This window comes from Canis lupus, chromosome 28 (assembly GCF_011100685.1).
Source record: "Canis lupus familiaris isolate Mischka breed German Shepherd chromosome 28, alternate assembly UU_Cfam_GSD_1.0, whole genome shotgun sequence".
Taxonomy (NCBI): Eukaryota; Metazoa; Chordata; class Mammalia; order Carnivora; family Canidae; genus Canis; species Canis lupus.
Window position 1 is genome coordinate 26,396,717 of NC_049249.1, and position 21,732 is coordinate 26,418,448.

General features: G+C 33.9%; 1 protein-coding gene across 1 annotated transcript in view; it reads left to right on the forward strand.

The window, feature by feature from the left end:
• ATRNL1 (attractin like 1) overlaps positions 1-21,732 on the forward strand; it is a 786,695-nt gene that overhangs the window by 281,267 nt on the left and 483,696 nt on the right. Inside the window, exon 22 of the mRNA XM_038578888.1 lies at positions 13,027-13,121. Coding sequence (XP_038434816.1) covers positions 13,027-13,121 — 95 coding nt within the window. The remainder of the gene's footprint in view (positions 1-13,026; positions 13,122-21,732) is intronic.

The window sequence follows — 21,732 nt, forward strand, 5'->3', positions numbered from 1 at the left end:
TCCTTTCTCAAAATATTCAAATTAAAAATTTCTGAAACAATTCAAAATCTATATAACTATTATTCTGGCTCCCAAATGAGCTGAAATTTATATGAACAGTATCATTCGTACATTATATGCAAATCAAGATCAATTTCATATGATCCTGATGTTTGCCTTCTTGCATCTCAGATATGTAGATATTTCCAACAAATACTCTGATGTTTTTTAACATTGGTTATTATTTACTTAGAAAATACATAATTTTACATAGCTTTTGTTGAAAGACTACATCAAATAATCATTTGCTTTTCATCACCTCACATAACTTTTTCTTTCTTTATGGTTTAAGTTCTGTTTCAAAAGATCTTTTGCTGTAGTATTTAAACTTTTAGTCATCATTTCCAATTAATCATTACTTTGGCATAGTATCTGACCTCTTTAAATATTTTGTACATGTTAGAGTCTTTTATCTTGATATTTTATTTGCATATTTCCTCCTTTTTATGATGCTGTGTTTTACTCATGAACTTAATTTTATATATAACCTGTTACTAATTCTTTGTAGTAAATAGTAGCCATTTGTTGTTGTTGTTGTTGTTGTTCCATGATTGCTGGTGCAGTATTGACTGAACTACCTAGAAAAATCTACTGCTGCATGTAGGAACTCACCCCTTGGTTTACTCTAGTCATAGAAGACTAACAAGAGAGACTGATTATTTTATGTGATTTTTTTTGCCCTATACCTAAGAAGTAAGTCAATTAGAAATGAGATATGCCATTTTTTTTGGACAAGTATATAACAATCTAAATTTAATTACTTAATGCATAGTGTAAATCATTTGAAAAAAACATGTTAAAGGTCAAGGATCAATAGTCCTTTGTGCACCCCTTTTAAAAATCTTTTTTGGCCCAATTCTGGAAGTAATGCATGTTCATTCTAGAAGAGAGATAGACAAAAAAATTAAAATTGCTGATAATTCTTCTACCTAGAGAAAACTGTTGCTAAAATCTTATTAGATATTTTCCCAGTCATTTATTTTATGAACTGACACTATGATAGGCTGAATAATGCCCTCCTTCCCCCAAAGATGTACACATCCTAATCCCTAAAATTTGTGAATATATTACCTTAAATGGTAAAATGGAATTTGCAGATATGATTAAATTGACAATTTTGAAATGGGGAGATTGTCCTTAGAGATCAGTGTAATCCCAAGTGTTCTTATGAAAGGGGGCCAAGGAGATTTGATTACAACAGTGGAAGATGTGATCATGGAAACAAGAGGTCAGAAAGAGGATGGGGCCACGAAGCAAGCAATGAGCAATATTTAGAAGCTGGAAAAGGGAAAGGAATGAATTCTCTTTGAGTGCCCCCAGAAATAACCACACCTAGAACTTTCCTTTTACTTTTACTCCCTTTACTTTGTAAAGTTCATTTGGACTTCACACTTCCAGATCTGTGAGAATAAATTCATATTGTTTAAAGCCACTGAGTTTGTGGTCATTTGTTATAGCAGCAGTAAGTGATGTTCTCCAAACATCACATCACAAAGGAAATAGTCCTCAAAATTATTTATTAATTATTATTATTTATTCTTTAATTTATCCTTAATATCTTTATGTATGCCATTATTTTGTTCTCTTATAACTGTCAGTATATTATAGTTTTAAGATAATTCATTTTTTTGTATTGTCACTTTAAAAAATTAAATTAAAATTTATCTCACTTTATTTTTAATATGAAATCTGTTTAAAAATATTTTAAGTGTACAGCACAGTACTGAAAATTATAGGGGGACAATGCTGTAGCACAAATCTCTAGAACTTATTTATCTTGCATAATTGACACTTTATGTCTCTTAGTTGGTCATTCTCTGCTGCCTTACTCCCTGGTCCCTGGCAACCACCATGCTACTCTCTGTTTTATAAATTTCACTATTTTAAAGACCTTACACAAGGAGAATCATGGAGTTTTTATCCTTCTGTAACTGGTTTATTTCACGTAAGTCCAGCAGTTTTACCTCTGAGTATTTACCCAAAAGAATTAAAAACAGGATCTCAAAGACGTAATAGCATTCTAATGTTCATTGCAGCAATATTCAAAATAGCCAACATGTAAAAATCACTTAAATGTTCCTTGACCGATGAATGGAAATCCTGTATTATGTGTCATGGATGAAACCTGAGGACATATATACAGCTTTTTAAAAAAAATTCTTTAAAATTTTTCAATGTAAAATAATTACCGACTTACATATATTTACAAATATTTCTTTATGACCCTGACCTTGGAAAGTGTTGGACAGACATTTATAATATATCTCTTATTTTTGATTTGTCTGATTTTTTTTTTAATTGTTAAATTCAGGTTGTATATTTTTAGTAAGGATAGCACAGAAGTGATGTCTTTTCAGTATATCCTATCTGGAAGTATATGATACCATTTTTTTCCATCATTGATGCATTATTTTTGATCAGCTGTTACTCTGTGGTGTGTGCCACTTTGTTCACTCTAATGTTACTGTTCCTTTTTGTATCTAATGAGTACTTTATGAAGAAATTCTTTGATATTATGTAAATATCCTGTTTATTATCTTACTATCATCCATTATTTTTAACATACATTGATAATTCTTTACCTGAAAGAGTTATACGTACTTGCCAAATGGTGATTTTTCTATTTTATTATTTCTTCTGCATCTATTAACTACAAGAACAAACTGTTCCTTTTCCCTTGTTTATTTGTTTATTCAGTTATTTGTTTATATCATATTTGCCTCGTGGATATGTATTTATGGCTTAAATAAATTACTATCATTATTTAATAACTGAAACTGCTCTAGATTTGGCTATTAGGAACACCCTCCAGTCAGCTCCTACTTCCTTTTGGCATGATCCCATAATTTTCTGAGTATTTTCTTGTCCTACAAGATAATTCAGACTCATTTTGTACTTTTCCTGCCTTTGCCCTGGAATCAACCATTGTTCCAGGAAGTCATGATTTCTTATAATTGGATAATGGTATTTAGAAACCAATATATAGGAAGAGCTAAGTATGCTTATTTGGTTCAGGGTGTTGTTCTTTCTTTCCTTTTTGAAAAATTATTTTTGAAATTAAATCAAGTATCTTCCTCCTCCTCCTCTTCGTCCTCCTCTTCCTCCACCTTCTCCCGTGCCCCCTTTCTTCTTCTTTTGGAACTCTAGTATCTTTTTTTTAAAGTGCATTTATTTAAATTCCAGTTAGTTAACACAGTGTAATATTAATTTCACGTGTACAGTACTTCCATACTACACCTGGTGCTCATCCCAACAACTGCACTCCTTAATCCCCATCCCCTGTTTCACCCATTCCCCTGCCCACCTTCCTTCTGGTAACTATCTGTTCTCTAGAGTTAAGAGTCTGTTTCTTGGTTTGCCTCTCTCTCTTTTTCCCCCTTTGGTCATTTGTTTTGTTTCTTAAATTCCACATATGAGTGAAATCATATGATATTTATCTTTCAGTGACTGACTTATTTAGCTTAGTATAATACTCTAGAGAGTATTATGGAATTCCACTGTCTTGTAACTAAAACTCACTGTATTCTGAAACCTATTTGTTCCCTAAGGGAAGAGTTGACTGTTTTTTCTTGTCTGATGTTGATACTTCAGAATCTAGATGAAATATTATCTGCCTTGGTCCCTTTGACATTGGCAAATAATTGCTTTTCTATAACTTCAAAAAAATTAATTCTGAAGCAATATTCCACCTTCCTTGTTTCTACCTTTCATGGAAATCCTGTGTACTCCATTTAATATTTTATCTACTTACTACTTTTTCACCTGCCTCATTGTCTTTTTGTTATTATCCCTCTTGACATGATTCCTAACCTCGATTTCTACATATACTTTAGTTATGCATTAATATTTTGTGTTCAACTTTTAAAAAAGCTTACTGGACTCCAAACACTCCATACTCCTAGGACAGCATTATTATAGCAGGAAGTATGTATTTAAAAGAGTCTGGAGATCTCAGGTTATTAGGGCTAACTGTATAGTTGTTATTAATGCATTGTGGGTTTTTTTGGGGGGGAGTAGAGATAAGCATAATCACCAGTGTAGTAAAATAACCCCAAAATAAGACTTGGGTGCCTAATTAGGTGCCTATATATATATATATTTTTTTTTTTTTAAGATTTTATTTTTAAGTAATTTCTACACCTAACGAGGGACTTGAACTCACAACCCTGAGCTCTCAAGAGTTTCATATGCCATGGACTGAGCCAGCCAGGTACCTCAGTATTTATATTTTTATATCTGGCTACATACTAAACTTGTTTATTATTTTAGTTGTTTTATATTTCTTAGTAAACAATCTGATTTTATACATAAAAAGATAACTTTGTTTTCTTCTTTTATTCTAACTTGGAATCTGTCATATATTCACTACCAGACTTTTTTATAGTGCTCTTTCCTCATTTGTATTTGTCTCTTAGTTGTAGAATGTGATGAATTTTTTTTTTTTTTTCAGGAGAGTATATAGATCATGTCCTTTTAGGACATTTGCTTACCTGAAATTTATCACTGTGTTGTTTTTCTGTGTAGACAGCATTGCTGAAAATACATTTTCCATAAATATTGCTCTAGTTTCTTGTCTTTTCACATATATTGTTACTTAAGAACACTTGTCATCGTGCCTCATCCTCCTTTGTAAATAACTCATTTGTCTGTGTGAATGTGTGTGCTTTTTTGCACATGCCTGTATACAGGGATGTGCTTAGATGTCAGTAATATTTTCTTCAATAACAGCTTTATTGAGATATAATTCATATACTCCAAATCTCTTTTTAAAGTGTACAATTTAGTATCTCTTAGTATATTTAGAAAATTGTGTGACCATCACCATAATCTAATTTTAGAACATTTTCAGCACTCCTAAGAGAAACCCAATACATATGAGCAGTCACTCCTCATTCCTCCTTCCCCCAAACCCTAACAATTCTCTTTCTGTCTCTATGGATTTGTCTACTCTGACATATATATAAATGGTATTGTGGAATATGTGGTCTTTTGTGACGGACTTCTTTTATTTATTATGTTTCAAGACTCATTCATGTTATATCAAGTATCAGTACTTCATTCAGGTTATGGTGAAATAATATTCCATTATGTGTACATACTGCCTTTTTAATTTTTTTTTTTTTTTTTTTTTTTTACCATTCACCAACTGATAGACATTTGGATTGCTTTACTTTTGGGCTACTATGAATAATGCTGGATTATTTTTTATCTTTTATATAAGGTATATCAATATTTAGGTTTGAGTCTTCAGTACATCTTTTCTATCATATATTTAACATAAGTGTATATAATATGTATATATAATACATACTTTTTTTTATTTGTTGTGATGTCCGCTTTAATAACATTAGCATGCATATATTGAAAATTTCTATGCCTGTTACTCCTCTTGAGTGATTTTTGTCTCTATTCTATTTTTGTCTCTATTCTGGGAGGCTTTTTAGATTGGACCTACATAGCACTCATTAGTCTTATGTTGTTTTAATTATTTTATTTCTGATTCTCTTTTTATGTTTAATTTTATCATTATTTTATTACTTTCTTATTTCTGTATTTTTTTTTACAGTTTCAATTTATTTAGCTGCTTTTTAATGTAGTCTTCAGTGTTATTATCTCATCTTTCATCTTTAATTTTGTGGAGTTTTTTAGATTTTTCTTTTTTCTTTGATACATATCAAACAGATATTTTAAATGACTAGACCATTTACTCATGTTATATTATTATATGTACTTCTACATATAATATTACATATACTCTATGTTCACAAATAGATATTTTTCTCACTATGAAAGTCTAACTTAACAAAATAGTAGATGTCAATTTTTTTCTCTTTGTTTTCGCTTTTTAAAAATCTATACAATTAGAATTCGCAGCCAGAATTATGAACAGCTTCATATTCAACTTAAGGTCTGTGAAGTTCATACAAACAGTGAAAGTGCTGTAAAGAAGAGTGGCTGTTTCTTACATCTGTTGTACCTGTATTTGTAGACTTCATTTTTAGATACAATTGGGAAATTAATTGTGAACTTCTGATTTTCCTAGAATTATCAAAGATTGCTAATTGTTAGCCAAAATATTTTTTTGCCCTTAAATTATTTATTTATTTATTTTTTATTGAAGTTTGATTTGCCAATATCTAGTATAATACCCAGTGCTCATCCCGTCAAGTTCCCCCCTCAGTGGCCGTCAGCCAGTCACCCTATCCCCTTGCCTAATTCCCTTTCCCCTACCCCTTGTTCATTTTCCATAGTTAGGAGTCTCTCATGTTTTGTCACCCTCTAATTTTTCCCACTCATTTTCCCTTCTTTCCCCTATAATCTCCTTCACTATTTTTTATACTCCTTGTATGAGTAAAACCATATAATGGTTGTCCTTCTTCGATTGACTTCACTCAGCATAATACCCTCCAGTTCCATCCACATTGAAGCAAATGGTGGGTATTTGTCGTTTCTAATGGCTGAGTAATATTCCATTGTGTGTGTGTGTGTATATACATATATATGTATATATATGTATATACACACATATATATATCTTCTTTATCCATTCATCTTTCGATGGACACCAAGGCTCCTTCCACAGTTTGGCTATTGTGGACATTGCTGCTATAAACATTGGGGTGCAGGTGTCTCGACTTTTCACTGCATCTGTATCTTTGGGGTAAATCCCCAGTAGTGCAATTGCTGGGTCATAGGGTAACTTTATTTTTAAGTCTTTGAGGAACTTCCACACAGTTTTCCAGAGTGGCTGTACCAGTTCACAATCCCACCAACAGTGCAAGAGGGTTCCCCTTTCTCCACATCCTCTCCAACATTTGTTGCTTCCTGTCTTGTTAATTTTCACCATTCTCACTGGTGTGAGGTGGTATCTCATTGTGGTTTTGATTTGTATTTCCAATCCATGAGCATGGATTATTTTTCTATCCTTTTCAGTTTTCCTCAATTTTTTTCAGAAGTGTTCTGTAGTTTTTAGTGTATAGATCCTTTACCTCTTTGATTAGGTTTATTCCTTGGTATCTTATGCTTTTGGGTGCAATTGTAAATGGGATTGACTCCTTAATTTCTCTTTCTTCTAGTACTATGTTGAATAACAGTGGTGAGACTGGACATCCCTGTCATGATTCTGATGTTAGGGGTTAGCCAAAATATTTAAGAGTTGGCTGTATCACTTATAGTTTTTCCAAACTTCAGGGCTAAGTCTGTGAAATCAGAGTATTGATTTATATAGTGTTTATGGTTTCTTCAAATTGTAACAGATATCCCTTTGGTATTTTTCTGTTGACAGTTTTCAAATAATTGTTTCTAGCCAGTTAATATAAACATGCAGTATACAGTTTATAATTTCTATATTATGAAAATTTAAAATACCCTGAAAAGTGTAGTACATGTACTTCCATGTATGTATATCTTTTTGCAGTATATATAATATCATTTGAAAGTTGTGTATGTTACTGAGTTTTAGTAAAACTCAACATTTTTCTGTATTTCCTGTAGCAGTACAGGCTTCAGCTCTGCTCCCTTTGGTGCAGGATGAACATGGTTTACAGGGCTCTACTGTATAGTCTCTGGTATGAACTTGTTGATTCTAGATTGTAGCTGCTCTAGCACTGAGATGGGGATATACAAGAAGCAAAAACAAACTAAAACCTCACAAATCTAGGGAATGCACCACTGGACCATTCAGCTCGTTGCCTTTTATCTACCCAAGGACATTATCTTAGTATATCTAATTTCTCTCTCTCCTGTCTTATCAGTTTTTCCCTTTTTACTAAATTTGTATTTATGCCAGTCAGTATGAAAACATGCTACTTCTCCCAATTTAATAAGTAGTTCTCTTTAAAAGACAACCTAATGAATGGGAAAAGATATCTGATAAAGGGTTTGTATCATGAATATGAAAAGAACTTATACAACTCAATGAATATGAAAAGAACTTATGAAAATATGAAATGAAAATATGAAAAGAATTTATACAACTCAACACTAAAAAACAAATAATCCAATTAAAACATGGGCAGAAGACATGAATAGACATTTCTACAAGAAAGACATACAGATGACCACAGACACATAAAAAGATTCTCAGCATCACTGATCATCAGGGAAATGCAAATCAAAACCACAATGAGATATCACCTCACAGCTGTCACAGTGGCTAAAATCTACAACACGAGAAACAACAAGTGTTGATGAGAATGTGGATAAAAAGAAGCCCTTGTGCGTTGTTGATTTGAACACAAACTGGTGCAGCCATTATGGAAAACAGTATGGAAGAACCTCAAAAATTTAAAAACCAAAATACCGTGTGATCCAGTAATTCCACTTCTGGGTATTTACCAAGAGAATATGAAAACACTAATTTGAAAAAATATATGCATCCCTGTTTATTGTAGCATTATTTATAATAGCCAAAATATGGAGGCAGCCCAAGTGTCCATTGATAGATGAGTGGATAAAGATGTGGCATATATATACAATGGCATATTACTCAATGATAGAAAGGAATGAAATCTTGTCATTTGCAGCAACATGGATGGATCTAGAGAGTATAATGCTAAGCAAAATAAGTCAGCCAGAGAAAGACAAATACCATTATGATTTCACTCATACGTGAGATTTGAGTGAAGATTTAAATGAAGAAAGGAAAAATAAAAAGAGACAAACCAGAAAAAGGAGACAAAGAAAAGAACAGACTCAAGTATACAGAGCAAACAAACTGATAGTTACCAGTGGGGGGGTGGGTTGAGGGGTGGGAGGGGTGAAATAAGTGTAAGGGATTAAGAATACACTTAGCTTGGTGAGCATTGAGTAATGTATAGAACTGTTGAATTACTCTATTGTACATCTGAAACTAATTTACTAATTTAACACTGCATGTTAACTATACTGGAATTAAAAATAAAAGTAATTCTTTCACCTCTCTTGATCACACTCCTCCTGCTACTTTGTCATTATTCCTTAATTATGAATAACACAATAAATTGAGTTGATTGTAGTCAAACAGGACTTTCTTTCTATAGCATAATAAAGTAGTTCATTAAAGCAGTACAAAAAGTAATTTTCAAAGTATGTACATTTTCATAAACTTGATACATACTTTAAATTTTATTTTATTTTATTTTATTTTATTTATTTATTATTTATTTTTTATTTTTTTTAATAATAAATTTATTTTTATTGGCGTTCAGTTTGCCAACATACAGAGTAACACCCAGTGCTCATCCCGTCAAGTGCCCCCCTCAGTGCCCGTCACCCATTCACCCCCACCCCCCGCCCTCCTCCCCTTCCACCACCCCTAGTTTGTTTCCCAGAGTTAGGAGTCTTTATGTTCTGTCTCCCTTTCTGATATTTCCTACCCATTTCTTCTCCCTTCCCTTCTATTCCCTTTCACTATTATTTATATTCTTTAAATTTTAATATTTTATGTGCTGTACTCTATTTAGCTAAGAAGTTCAGAGTAAATTTCAGCTTTGAGATACATATTTTAAGTGCCAGGTAATTATTCATTTGCAATTCCCCTAAAAATACACCAACATGATGTTTAAAACTGGTGTGAGGAGAAATAGATTATCTCCTGGTTTATTTTATTTTATTTTATTTTATTTTATTTTATTTTATTTTATTTTATTTTATTTTATTATTTTATTTTTTAAAGATTTTATTTATTTATTTATGAAAGACACAGAGAAAGAAAGGCAGAGACGTAGGCAGAGAGAGAAGCAGGCTTCAGGCAGGGAGACTGATGTGGGACTCGATCCTGAGACTGTGGATCACGCCCTGAGCCAGGGGCAGATGCTCAACCACTGAGCCACCCAGGCGTCCCTATCTCCTGGTTAAGTGGAAAATTACACAGCTGGCTTCTGGGGAATTTTGATTCTAAGCTTGAAAAGAAAACATTTTGTTAAAAGTATAAACTTTCTTCAGCTTATAGTAATTAACATTCACTGACAGGTACTCTTATCACTCACTTGAATTGAATAATACTCCTACGAATTTTGTTTCAGGATTCGGACTTATTTTTTTAGCCCAAGTGACATTAGGACTGATCATAGCATATATATAATATACGTTGTGCTAGTCTTGTACTTCCAACTCTAATAAATAAGAGGGAATAATAAAATCAAAGTTGAATGCCTGGTCGAGTGTGATGGAGTATGATTGTGACACAGGCCTAGAGTGCATAAAGGCAAAAGAATGTTTGCAGGCTTCAGCCTCTTCTCAGGCTTCGGCCTCTGCTACAGGTGTCCCTTGTTACTAGTCCTGACCTCCCAGAGCTGTCTACTCCCGACTTTTTAGTACTTAGTTTCAAGCTAGAAAAAAGTAAATAGAATTATGCAAATTCTTGAAGCTAGTTTTGAAGTGCTTACCTTTCCTCAGTCTTATTTTTACCCTCACTTTGAATAGATACTACCTTTCCTCAATATTGCCAGCCTACCTCTAAACCCCTGCCAGCTGAAAGTGACCAGGGTGGTTACTCCTCTTTGTTAAACAACATATTTACTTGACTCCTCCGACACTAAATTCTGGTTTTATTCCTGTCTCACAGGTTGCTATCTCCGCCTCCTGAGGATCTGATTATTTACATTGGTATGCCTCAGGGCTTATCCCCTGCACCTCTGCTCTATTTATAACTGGTAATTTCTTGGCTTCAGGGTTTCAAATCTCACCCAAAATGTCGATAATTTGCAAATTGTTACCTACTAAACAAGCTTCTAAACTCGATTCAACATATCACTTGGAAATTCAATAAGTGACTCAACCTTCATATCTCCAAAACTAGGCTCCTAATGTTTCCTCTGGCTCCTCCAAAATAAAACCTAGTCTTCTTACTCATCTTTGTTAATGCTGACATTTTGTGTAGTCTGGGATCAAAAAAGCTCTACTTTTCTTTCAAATGGTACATGCAGTTATTGAGCTAATCTGTATGTTGTACCTACCAGTACGTTCCAAGTGTCTGACCTCTTCTTGTAACCTCCACTCTTAGTAGCCTTGCCACTATCCCCTGTGGCCTATATCTTGCCATACCTTTTTTTTTTTTTTTTTTTTTTTTACAAGACTCATAGTTAAGACTTATCTTTTTTGAGAGTTTTGTGCTTGTTTCTTCTGCCTGGATTGCATTTTCTTCAGTAAACTCTATTGCTTATATTCATACTATCTTTGATCTTTAAGTGTTCCTTCTCAAAATGGCAACCATTCTACTCTGACAACAGTTTCTCTCCTTTTCACTGTTTATTAGTCTCCATACTCTTACTGTCATCTGTTATACTATATACTTAAGTTACTTATTAATTTCCCATGTCTCTCCAGTAGAATGGAAGTTGCATGAGGAGAGATTTTTTTATTTTTATTTTTTTTTTATTGTGTCTCCAGTGCCTAGAACACACTGGACTATTGAATTTGCCTCTGCAGTTTCTGGCAGTCAGATGGAAATTGGAAATATGACCTATTGCATAATTCTCATTATCTCATACAAGTTCTGAGGAAGACAAAATGTTGCCTTATACTAAATTATACAAGAAATATATAAGGTAGATCTTATAAAGTATGTAGTAATCAACATAAAGAATGATGCCTTGGTAATTTTAACAATAATTGCAGTGATAGTATTCCTATCTTTACTTTTTATTTTAATAGTGTTTAATGACTGAGGGCATAACATGAAAGGTGTGTATCCAAAGAATAGAAGTTATCTCTGTTTAAAATAATCTGAAATGGGGACGCCTGGGTGGCTCTGTGGTTGAGTGTCTGCCTTAGGCTCAGGTCATGATCCTGGGATCCAGGATCGAGTCCCACATCAGGCTCCCTGTGAAGAGCCTGCTTCTTCCTCTGCCTATGTCTCTGCCTCTCTCTCTCAGTCTGTGTCTCTCATGAATAAATAAATAAATCTTTAAAATAAAATAATCTGAAATGTTTTTGTAAAGGTGGCAGTTTGATTAATGAGTAATTCTTCACTCTTACGTAAAATATGAAGCTATTCATGATATAAAAGACTCAGGGATCCCTGGGTGGCGCAGCGGTTTGGCGCCTGCCTTTGGCCCAGGGCGCGATCCTGGAGACCCAGGATTGAATCCCACGTCGGGCTCCCGGTGCGTGGAACCTGCTTTTCCCTCTGCCTGTGTCTCTGCCTCTCTCTCTCTCTCTCTCTCTCTCTCTCTCTGTGACTATCAGAAATAAATTAAAAAAAAAACTAAAAAAAAAAAAAAAAAGACTCAGATGTTGTACCTTGGTTTCAACATTATACATGAACAAAATTAAAAGTTGTATATCCCCAGTTTCTTTTTGTCAATTGTTAATGAATCACTTCTGTAGAAGGATGCTTATCACACAGGCATTTTAAAATTGTTAATGGTAAAAATTACCACAATAATAAAGGAATAAATGCATTATACTATGTGATAGAATATTATTTATCTATTAAAGTTCATGTTTTCAAGGAATTTTGGTTTTTTGAAAGTAGGGTACCAAAATGCCTGCCTGCCTGCCTATTTTTCTATCTACAAAATTTTAACTGGAATAAAATGCACCAAAATATTGCCTGTATTTTTCTCTAATTGTAAGGTTATGAGTGACTATTAGTTTATTTTCTTACTTTTGTGTACTTTCCAGAATGTCTATTCTGTTTCTAGAACTTTTGTAATGACAACTGAAGTAATAAATACAGTTTTTAAAGCATAGGACTTCTTTCATATCTTTATTTTGCTTTTTGTTGCTTGATGACAAAGATTTATATTTTGCCAGTCTTGAATGGACCACTAATAATTAATGACAGTTATTTTTCATAAAATTATTTTAATAAAATATTTTAAAATTGTTTTAATTGATTTAATTAATAACTATTTTAATAGATTTTAAAGTATATTTAATAAAATACATATCTTAACAACTGATAAATATTTTAATTTTTAATATACAGTATGTTTTCACCGAACTTTTGTTTTTATCAGTTTGTAAAAGTGCATATCAGGATTGTATTTTTTTCCCCCACAGACAGCCTTTTGATTGACTATCAGTTTACCTTCAGCTTATTACAGGAAGATGATCGCCACCATACCGCCATAAACTTCATAGCGAACCCAGAGCAGGTGAGAAGATAATTTAACTTTTATAATAGAATTATATTCATATCATGGGATACACATTTTTTGTCATTTTTTATTGTAATTTTAACTACTCAGAATTATCACACTATAGGGCTTTTGAAGAAAGACTAACCATGTTACTTTTTTCTTTTCATAAAACTTACATATCCTTGTGATTTGGGGAGTTGGTGCATTTTATATTTCAGATTCTGCCAACAGTCCTACAATTTAAATGATACATGTTTATTATTTTTTCGGTTTCATGACAGTGTGTGTGTGCTTATAATTATGTTCTCAAACTGGGGGTAGCCTACTTTGAAAATAAAAACCATAAATTCAAAACATGATATAGTAAATATGTTCTTTTTCTTATACATTGTTATGCTGTAGTAGGTTTTCCATTGTACTTTTTAATGTCCACTAGTTTATCTAAGTTAGATGAATGCTGGCCTCTTTTTTTTTTTATGATCTTATTGAAATGTAATGGACATATTACACTGTATAAGTTTCAAGTGTATACAAAAGTTGCTTTGAATATTTCTGTATTACAATATTATTACCATGGTAGCATCAACTAAACCTCTATTATGTCACATAATTATCATTTCTTTTTTGTGGTGGGAATAATTAAACTCTAGTCTTTTAGTAACTTTGAAGTATATAATACAGAATTGCTGTCTATAGTAACTATGTGCATTTGATGCCGAAGACTTATTTATCTATTGGTTGTAAGTTTTTATCCCTAAACAACATCTTCCCAATTCCTCCCAATACCCAGCCCAAAGGGCTTTTATGAGTTTGGCTTTTCTAAATTATTTATTTAAATGATATCATTACAAGTATTTTTCCTTGTCTGACTTATCTCATTTAGCATCATGGAATGCTTGTTTCTTTAAGCAAATTACTGCAACAATTTTATAATTGCAAAATTTTATGAAGTTTAAATTTATGAAACAAAGAAGGGCATTTATGCAACATTGTCAGTTATCATAGGAAAAGGCTCAAAGTTTCTTTGGAAATAACACACATACTTCCCTATCCATCTGAGACTTTATAAAGTTAAAAAGCCAAGGGAATGTATATATCAACCATAGAGTTTATTTGGTGGAATTTTAGTTCTTTTGAAACTGAAAACAACTCTTTCAAAATGAAGATGTTAGTGAAATGTTTGAATGATTCTTTTTTTGTTTGTTTGTTTATTGTGGTTAGAATAATTAACATGAGATATACTCTCCCAAAAAGTTTTAAAGAATACAGTACAGTATTGTGAATTATGGACACTGTTACACGAAGTAGATTCTTCTTGCATAACTGTAACTTCATATCTTGTTACTCAATTCCCATCCCCACCTCTGGCAATTGCCAGTCTTTTCTCTGTGTTTATGAGATAGATCAGGGTTTTGTTTTGTTTAGAATATATATATATATATATATAATCAGACAATAATTGTCTTTGTCTGTCCTAAATCACGTAGCATAATGCCCTCAAGATCTCTAGGTTGTTGCAAATACCAAGATTGTTCTTCCCTTTTTATGACAATATGATTTCATTGCATGTGCATACCACAGTTTGTGCTTTCATCAGTGATGGACACTTACAATGCTTTCCATATCTTTCTTGGATATTGTATACTGCAGAAAGCATAGAGTACACATATTTTTGACATAGAATTTTCATTGGATAAATACCTAAAAGTGGAATTGCTAGATCATATAGTTCTATTTTTAATTTTTTTGAGAATTTCCAAATGGTTTTCCATGGAGTCTCCAGTAATTTATTTTTTCACTAACAGTACATAAGGGTCTCCTTTTTGACACATTATCACCAACACTGTTATCTCTTGTCTCTTTAGTAATAGCCATTCAAACCAGTGTGAGGTAATATCTCAATATGGTTTTGATTTCAATTTCCCTGATAAATATTGATGTTGGTCACCTTTTCTTGGCCATCAGGATGTCTTCATTATAATAAGTCACAGGAATAAAAGATACAACAGAGGGAACATAGTCAATGATCTTGTAATAGTGTTTTATGGTGAAAGATGGTAGCTTGTGCTGAGCATAGCATATAGAGATGTTGAAACAGTATGTTAGACACCTGAAACTAATGTAACATTGTTTGTCAAACTATACTCAAAAAGTTTTTAAGAAGTCTATTCAGATTCTTTGTACATTTTTTAATTTTTTCAAGTTGTAATGTAAATTCCAGTTAGTTAACACAGGGTAATGTTAGTTTCAGGCACAGAAGTTAATGATTCAGCACTTACATACAACAAGCAATGCTCATCACGGGTGCCCTCCTAAATACCCATTTAATCTATTCCCATATAGTAATGCTCATCACTAGTACCCTCCTAAATACCCATTTAATCTATTCCCTCCCCCTCCAAACTCCCATCCAACAACCCTGTTTTTCTCTATCGTAACATACAGTTATGTTTTTTGGTTTGCCTCTTTCTCTTCCTCCCCCACCGTCACCATGTTCATCTGTTTTGTTTCTTAAATTTCACATGTGAGTGAAATCATATGGTATTTGTCTTTCTCAGGATGACTTATTTTGATTAGTATAATAATCTTTAGCTCCATTCACAGCATTGCAAATGGCAAGATTTCATTCTCTTTTATGGCTGAGTAATAATTCCATTGTATATCTATGTACCACAACTTCTTTTTTTTTTTTTTTTTTGTACCACAACTTCTTTATGCATTCATCAATTGACAGACGTTAGGGTTCTTTCCATGCTTCATCTATTGTAGATAATACTGCTATAAACATTGCGAAGCATGTGCCCCTTTGTAGTGCAATGGCTGGGCATAGGATCGTTCTATTTTTAACTCTTGGAGAAGCATCCAGACTATTTTCCAGAGTGGTTGCCCCAGTTTGCATTCTCCCAACAGTGTAAGAAGGTTCTCCTTTCTCCTCATCCTGGCCAACATCTGTTGTTTCCTGTGTCGTTAATTGTAGCCATTCTGAGAGGTGTGAGGTGATATCTCATTGTAGTTTTGTTTTGTATTTCCCTGATGATGAGTGATGTGGAGCATCTTTTCATGTGTCTGTTAGCCATCTGTGTGTCTTTTGAAAAATATCTATTCATGTCTTCTGCCCATTTCTTAACTGGATTATTGGGTTTCTGAGTTTTGAGTTTGATAAGTTCTTTATAGATTTTGGATACTAACCCTTTATCAGGTAGGTCCTTTGGAAATATCTTCTCCCATGCAGTAAGTTGCTTTTCAGTTTTGTCAGTTGTTTCCTTTGCTGTGCAGAAGCTTTTCATCTTGATGAAGTCCCACTAGTTTATTTTTGCTTTAGTTTCCCTTGCCTCCAGAGACGTATCTAGTAAGAAGTTGCTATGGCCAATGTCAAAAAGAGGTTACTGCCTGGTGTTCTCCTCTAGGATTTTGATGGGTTTCTGTTTCACGTTTAGGTCTTTCATCCATTTTGAATTTATTTTTGTGTATGGTGTGAGAAGGTGGTCCAGTTTCATTCTTCTGCATGGTGCTGTCCAGTTTCCCCAGCACCATTTGTTGAAGACTGTCTTTTTTCCATCGGATTTTCTTTCCTGCTTTGTCAAAGACTAGTTGACAATTAGTTGTGAGTTCATTTCTGGATTTTTCTGTTCTGTTCCATTGATCTAAGTGTCTGTTTTTGTGCCAGTACCATACTGTCACGATCACTACAGCTTTATGGTCTAGCTTGAAGACTGGAATTGTGAATTGTGATGCTTCCAGCTTTGCTTTTCTTTTTCAAGATTGCTTTGGCTATTTGGAGTCTTTTGTGGTTCCATACAGATTTTAAGATTGTTTGTGGTAGCTGTGTGAAAAATGCTGTTGGTATTTTGAAGGGATTGCATTAAATGTGTAGATTGCTTTGGGAGGTATAGACATTTTAACAATATCTGTTCTTCCAATGCATGAGCATGGCAGGTTTTTCCATTCCTTTGTGTCATCTTCAAAGTCTTTCATAAGTGTTCTGTAGTGTTCAGAGTACAGATCTTTTATCTGTTTGGTTAGTTTATCCCTAGGTATCTTATAGTTTTTATGGTGCAATGGTAAATGAGATCGATTGCTTGATTTCTCTTTCTTCTTCCTGGTGTATAGAAATACCACAGATTTCTGAGTGTTCATGTTGTAACCTGCAACTTTACTGAATTTGTGTATCAGTTTTAGCAATTTTTTGGTGGAGTCTTTCAGGTTTTCTCTATATAGTATTATGTCATCTGTAAATAGTGAAAGTTTGACCTCTTCCTTGCCAATTTGGATGCCTTTTATTTCTTTGTTGTCTTATTGCTGAAGCTAGGACTTACAATACTATGTTAAATAGCAATGATGAGAATGGACATCTGTCTTGTTCTAAACCATAGAGGAAAAGCTCTCAGTTTGTCTTCATTGAGGATGATATTAACCATGGGTTTTTCATATATGCCCTTTATTATGTTGAGGTATGTTCCTTTTTTAAAAAAAGATTTTATCTATCTATCTATCTATCTATCTATCTATCTATCTATCTATCTATTCATGAGAGACACAGAGAGAGAGGGGCAGAGACATAGGCAGAGGGAGAAGCAGGCTCCATGCAGGTAGCCCGATGTGGGACTTGATCCCGTTACTCTAGGATCACTCCTAAGCCACTCAGGTGTCCTGGTATGTTCCCTTTAAACCTACTTTGTTGAGGGCTTTTATCATGAATGGATATGGTACTTTGTTAAATGCTTTTTCTCTATCTATTGAAATGATCATATGGTTTTTCCCTTTTTTTTTAGTAATGTATTGTATCATATTGACTGATTTACAAATACTGAGCCATGCTTGCAGCCCAGGAGTAAATCCCATTTGATTGTAGTAAATAATTTTTTAATGTATTGTTGTATTTGGTTTGCTAGTACTTTATTGAGAATTTTTGCACGCATTTTCATCAGAGATATTGGCCTATATTTCTCTTTTTTTTGTGGAGTCTTTATCTGGTTTTAGTATCCAGATAATGCTGGCCTCATAGAATAAATTCAGAAGTTTTCCTTCCTTTTCAATTTTTTGGCATAGTTTGAGAAGAAATAGGTATTAACTCTTTCAAATGTTTGGTAGAATTTACCTGTGAACCCATTTGGTCTTGGACTTCTGTTTGTTGGAAGATATTTGATTACTGATTTGATTTCTTTGCTGGTTATCAGTCTGTTCACATTTTCTATTTCTTCCTGTTTTCAGTTTTGGGAATTAATATGTTTCTAGGAATTTATCCTTTTAGACTGTCCAGTGTGTGGCATATGTTTTATGGTAATATTCTATTATAGTTGTTTCTGTTCCTGTTGTGTTATTATTTCCCCCTTTTAATTTTTGATTTTATTTGGGCCCCCCCCTTTTTTTTTCCATAAGTCTCATGAGGGGCTTACCAATTTTAATAATTTTTTAATGAATCAGCTCCTGGTTTCATGGATATGTTCTAGTGGTTTTTAGTTTCTATATCATTTATCTCTGGTCTAATTCTTATTATTTCACTTCTTTTGGCTTTACAGTTCATTTGCTATTCCTTTTTTAGCTTCTTTAGGAATAAGGTTAGGTTGTATATTTGAGATTTTTCTTACTTCTTGAGGTAGGCCTATACTGATATGTTCTTCCCTCTTAGGACTGATTTTGCTGCAACCAAAATATGTTATGGACTTAAGTTTACATTTTCATTTGTTTCTATGTATTTTTAAATTTCTTCTTTGATTTCCTCTTTGATCCATTCATTGTTTAGTTAACACATTGTTTAACCTCCATGTATTTGTAAATTTTCCGTATTTTTTCTTACTCTTGACTCCTAGTTTCATAGCATTTTGTCAGGAAAGATACATGGTATGATTTCAATCTTTGTTGAGGCCTATTTTGTGATGTAATATGTTCTGTATACTAGAGAATGTTCCATGTGCCTTGGAAACGAATGTGTATTTTGCTGTTTTAGGATGGCATGTTCTATCTGTTACATCCATGTAGTCCAGTGTATCATTCAAAGCCCCTGTTTTCTTGTTGACTTTCTGTTTAGATGATTTTGATCATTGATTTTAGTGGGGTGTTAAATTTCCCCATTATTATTGAATTACTATATATTATTTCTTTTATATCTGTTATTAATTGTATGATATATTTGGGTATCCCATGTTTGGTGCATAAATGTTTATGATTGTTATAAGTTTTTTTTTATTATCCTCTATGATTATATAGTGCTCTTCCCTGTGTCTTAAAACAGTCTTTGGTTTAATATATAGTTTGTCTGATATAAGTATGCTTCTCAGTCTTTCCTTGACATCCATTTACATGGTAAATTTTTGTCCATCCCCCCATTTCAGTCGGCAGATGTCTTTAGGTCTAAAATAAGTCTCTTGTAGGCAGCTTATACATTGGTCTTGATTTTTATCCATTCTGGCACCCTATGTCTTTTGATTGGAACATTTATCCATTTACATTCAAAATAATTATCGACAGATATGTATTTATTACTATTTTATTGCTTGTTTTTTTCATTATTTCTTGAGATTTTCTCTGATCCTTTCTTCTGTTTGTCATTTTTGGTCTCTCCTTTCCATTCAAAGAATCCCCTTTAATATTTCTTGCAGAGCTGATTTAGTGTTCATGAACTCCTTTAGTTCTTGTTTGTCTTAGAAACTATCTCTCTTTCTATTCTGAATGATAACCTTGCTAGATAGAGTATTGGCTGCAGATTTTTTCCATTCAGCACTTATAATATATCATGCCACTCCCTCTGGCTTGCCAAGTTGCTGTTGAGAAATCTCTAGCTAGCCTTATGGGTCCTCCCTTGTAAGTTAAGGATGTCTTTTGTCTTACTACTTTTATCATTTTTTTAAAAAAGATTTTATTTATTTATTTGAGAGAGAGAGTGTGTATACTCAATTGAGCACAAGGGGGAAGGGCAGCAGGAGAGGAAGTCTGGTTCAGGTCCTAATCCAAGGACTCTGAGATCGTGATGTGAGCCGAAGTCAGACACTTAATCAGCTGAGCCACGCAGGTGCTCTGCCTTTATGATTTTGTATTTATCACTGTATTTTGTAAATTTAATTACACTATGTCTTCATGTCGGCCTGCTTTTGTTGATTTTCGTGGGAGTTATCTGTACCTCCTGCATCTGGATGTCTGTTTTCTTCCTTGTATTAGGGAAGTTTTGAGATATTATTTCTTTAAAACAATTTTCTGCCCTCTTTTTCTCTCTCTTCTTCTGGGACTCCTATAATAGGAATGTTATTATATTTGATGAAGTCACTGATGTGTTTTATTCTTTTCCTAAGTCCAGTGAGTGTCCTTATGGTTATTGCTTTAAATTCTCCATCAGGCATGTTTCTTATATCAGTTTCGCTTAGATCTCTGGCTATGACCTTATATTATTCTTTCATTTAGGATGAATTCTTGCATTTTGGCATTTTGCCTAAGTCTCCACTTCCTTCTCTGTGTTAGAAAAGGCAATTGTGTCTCCCCCTCGTCTTAAAGTAATGGCCTTATGATCATGTAGTTTTCAGGGCCTGGAATTTTAGGGAGTGTGTCTGGAGTGTGTGATTGCAGCAAGCTTGACTGGGAAGGGGAGTCCCACCAGAATGCAGGGTGGGCTTGGAATAAGCAAGTTAGGCAGCCCAGTGTGGTGCTTCCTGCAGGTGGCTCTGTGTTTATGCTGAGCAGCACAGGAGGAAAATGGCTAGCTCCTTTGTTTCTGTAGAGGTATATCCATGAATGCTGCCTCTTAGGGATATGATCCAAGAAGACAGACTAATCTACCCCTATGTTCCCCAGGTGTTCTTTAGGTCATTGCTTTCACACTGTCTGCCCCTGGGTTGTTTGCCTGCTTTTTCTTCAGGAGCAGCACAGTAGCCTTCTGGCCCTTTCCCAGTCAAGCCTGCTGACCTTTAAAACTCCAGCTTTAGATCTGCTGGTTGCAAGAATTTGTGAAATTCAGCACCCTTCATCTTCCAGGGCAGTGGCTTTGGGGACATGTTCTTGTGTGTTCCTCCCTCTCTCTCTCTCTCTCTCTCTCTCTCTCTCTTTCGTCCTTCTCTATGACCATAGCTCCCTGCCACAGCACCCATGATCCACTTCTCCCCTAAACCACATCTTCACACTTCCTGCCTTTTTTTGATGTGGCTTCTTCTCTTCTTTTTGTTGTGGAATTTGTTCTGTCAGTCTTAAGGTCAATGTTTGGGGTATTTAGGATGATTCAATAGTTATGTAATTGTGTTCATGGGAGGAGATGAGCCTAGGGGTCCTCCCCTTCCTCACCATCTTCCTACATAGCCTCTTTAATCCACTTTGTATTTTGTACATGGTGTAAGTTTAGTGCTACAGACTGAATGTTTGTGTGCCCCCAAACATTGTGTAAATCCTAATGTTCAATGTGATGGCATTTAGAGATGGGACATTTACAAAGTAATTAGGTCATGAGAGTGGAGCTCTCATCAATGGGATTATTAGTGCCCTCATAAAAGAGGCCCTAGAGAGTTCCCTCACCTCCTCTGCCATGTGAGGGCACAGCAAGAAAAGGCTTGTCTATTAACTAGGAAGTTGACCTCAACAGATACTAACTTTTCCAGTACCTTTATTTTGGAATTTCCAGCCCCCAAATGTGTGAGAAATATAATTC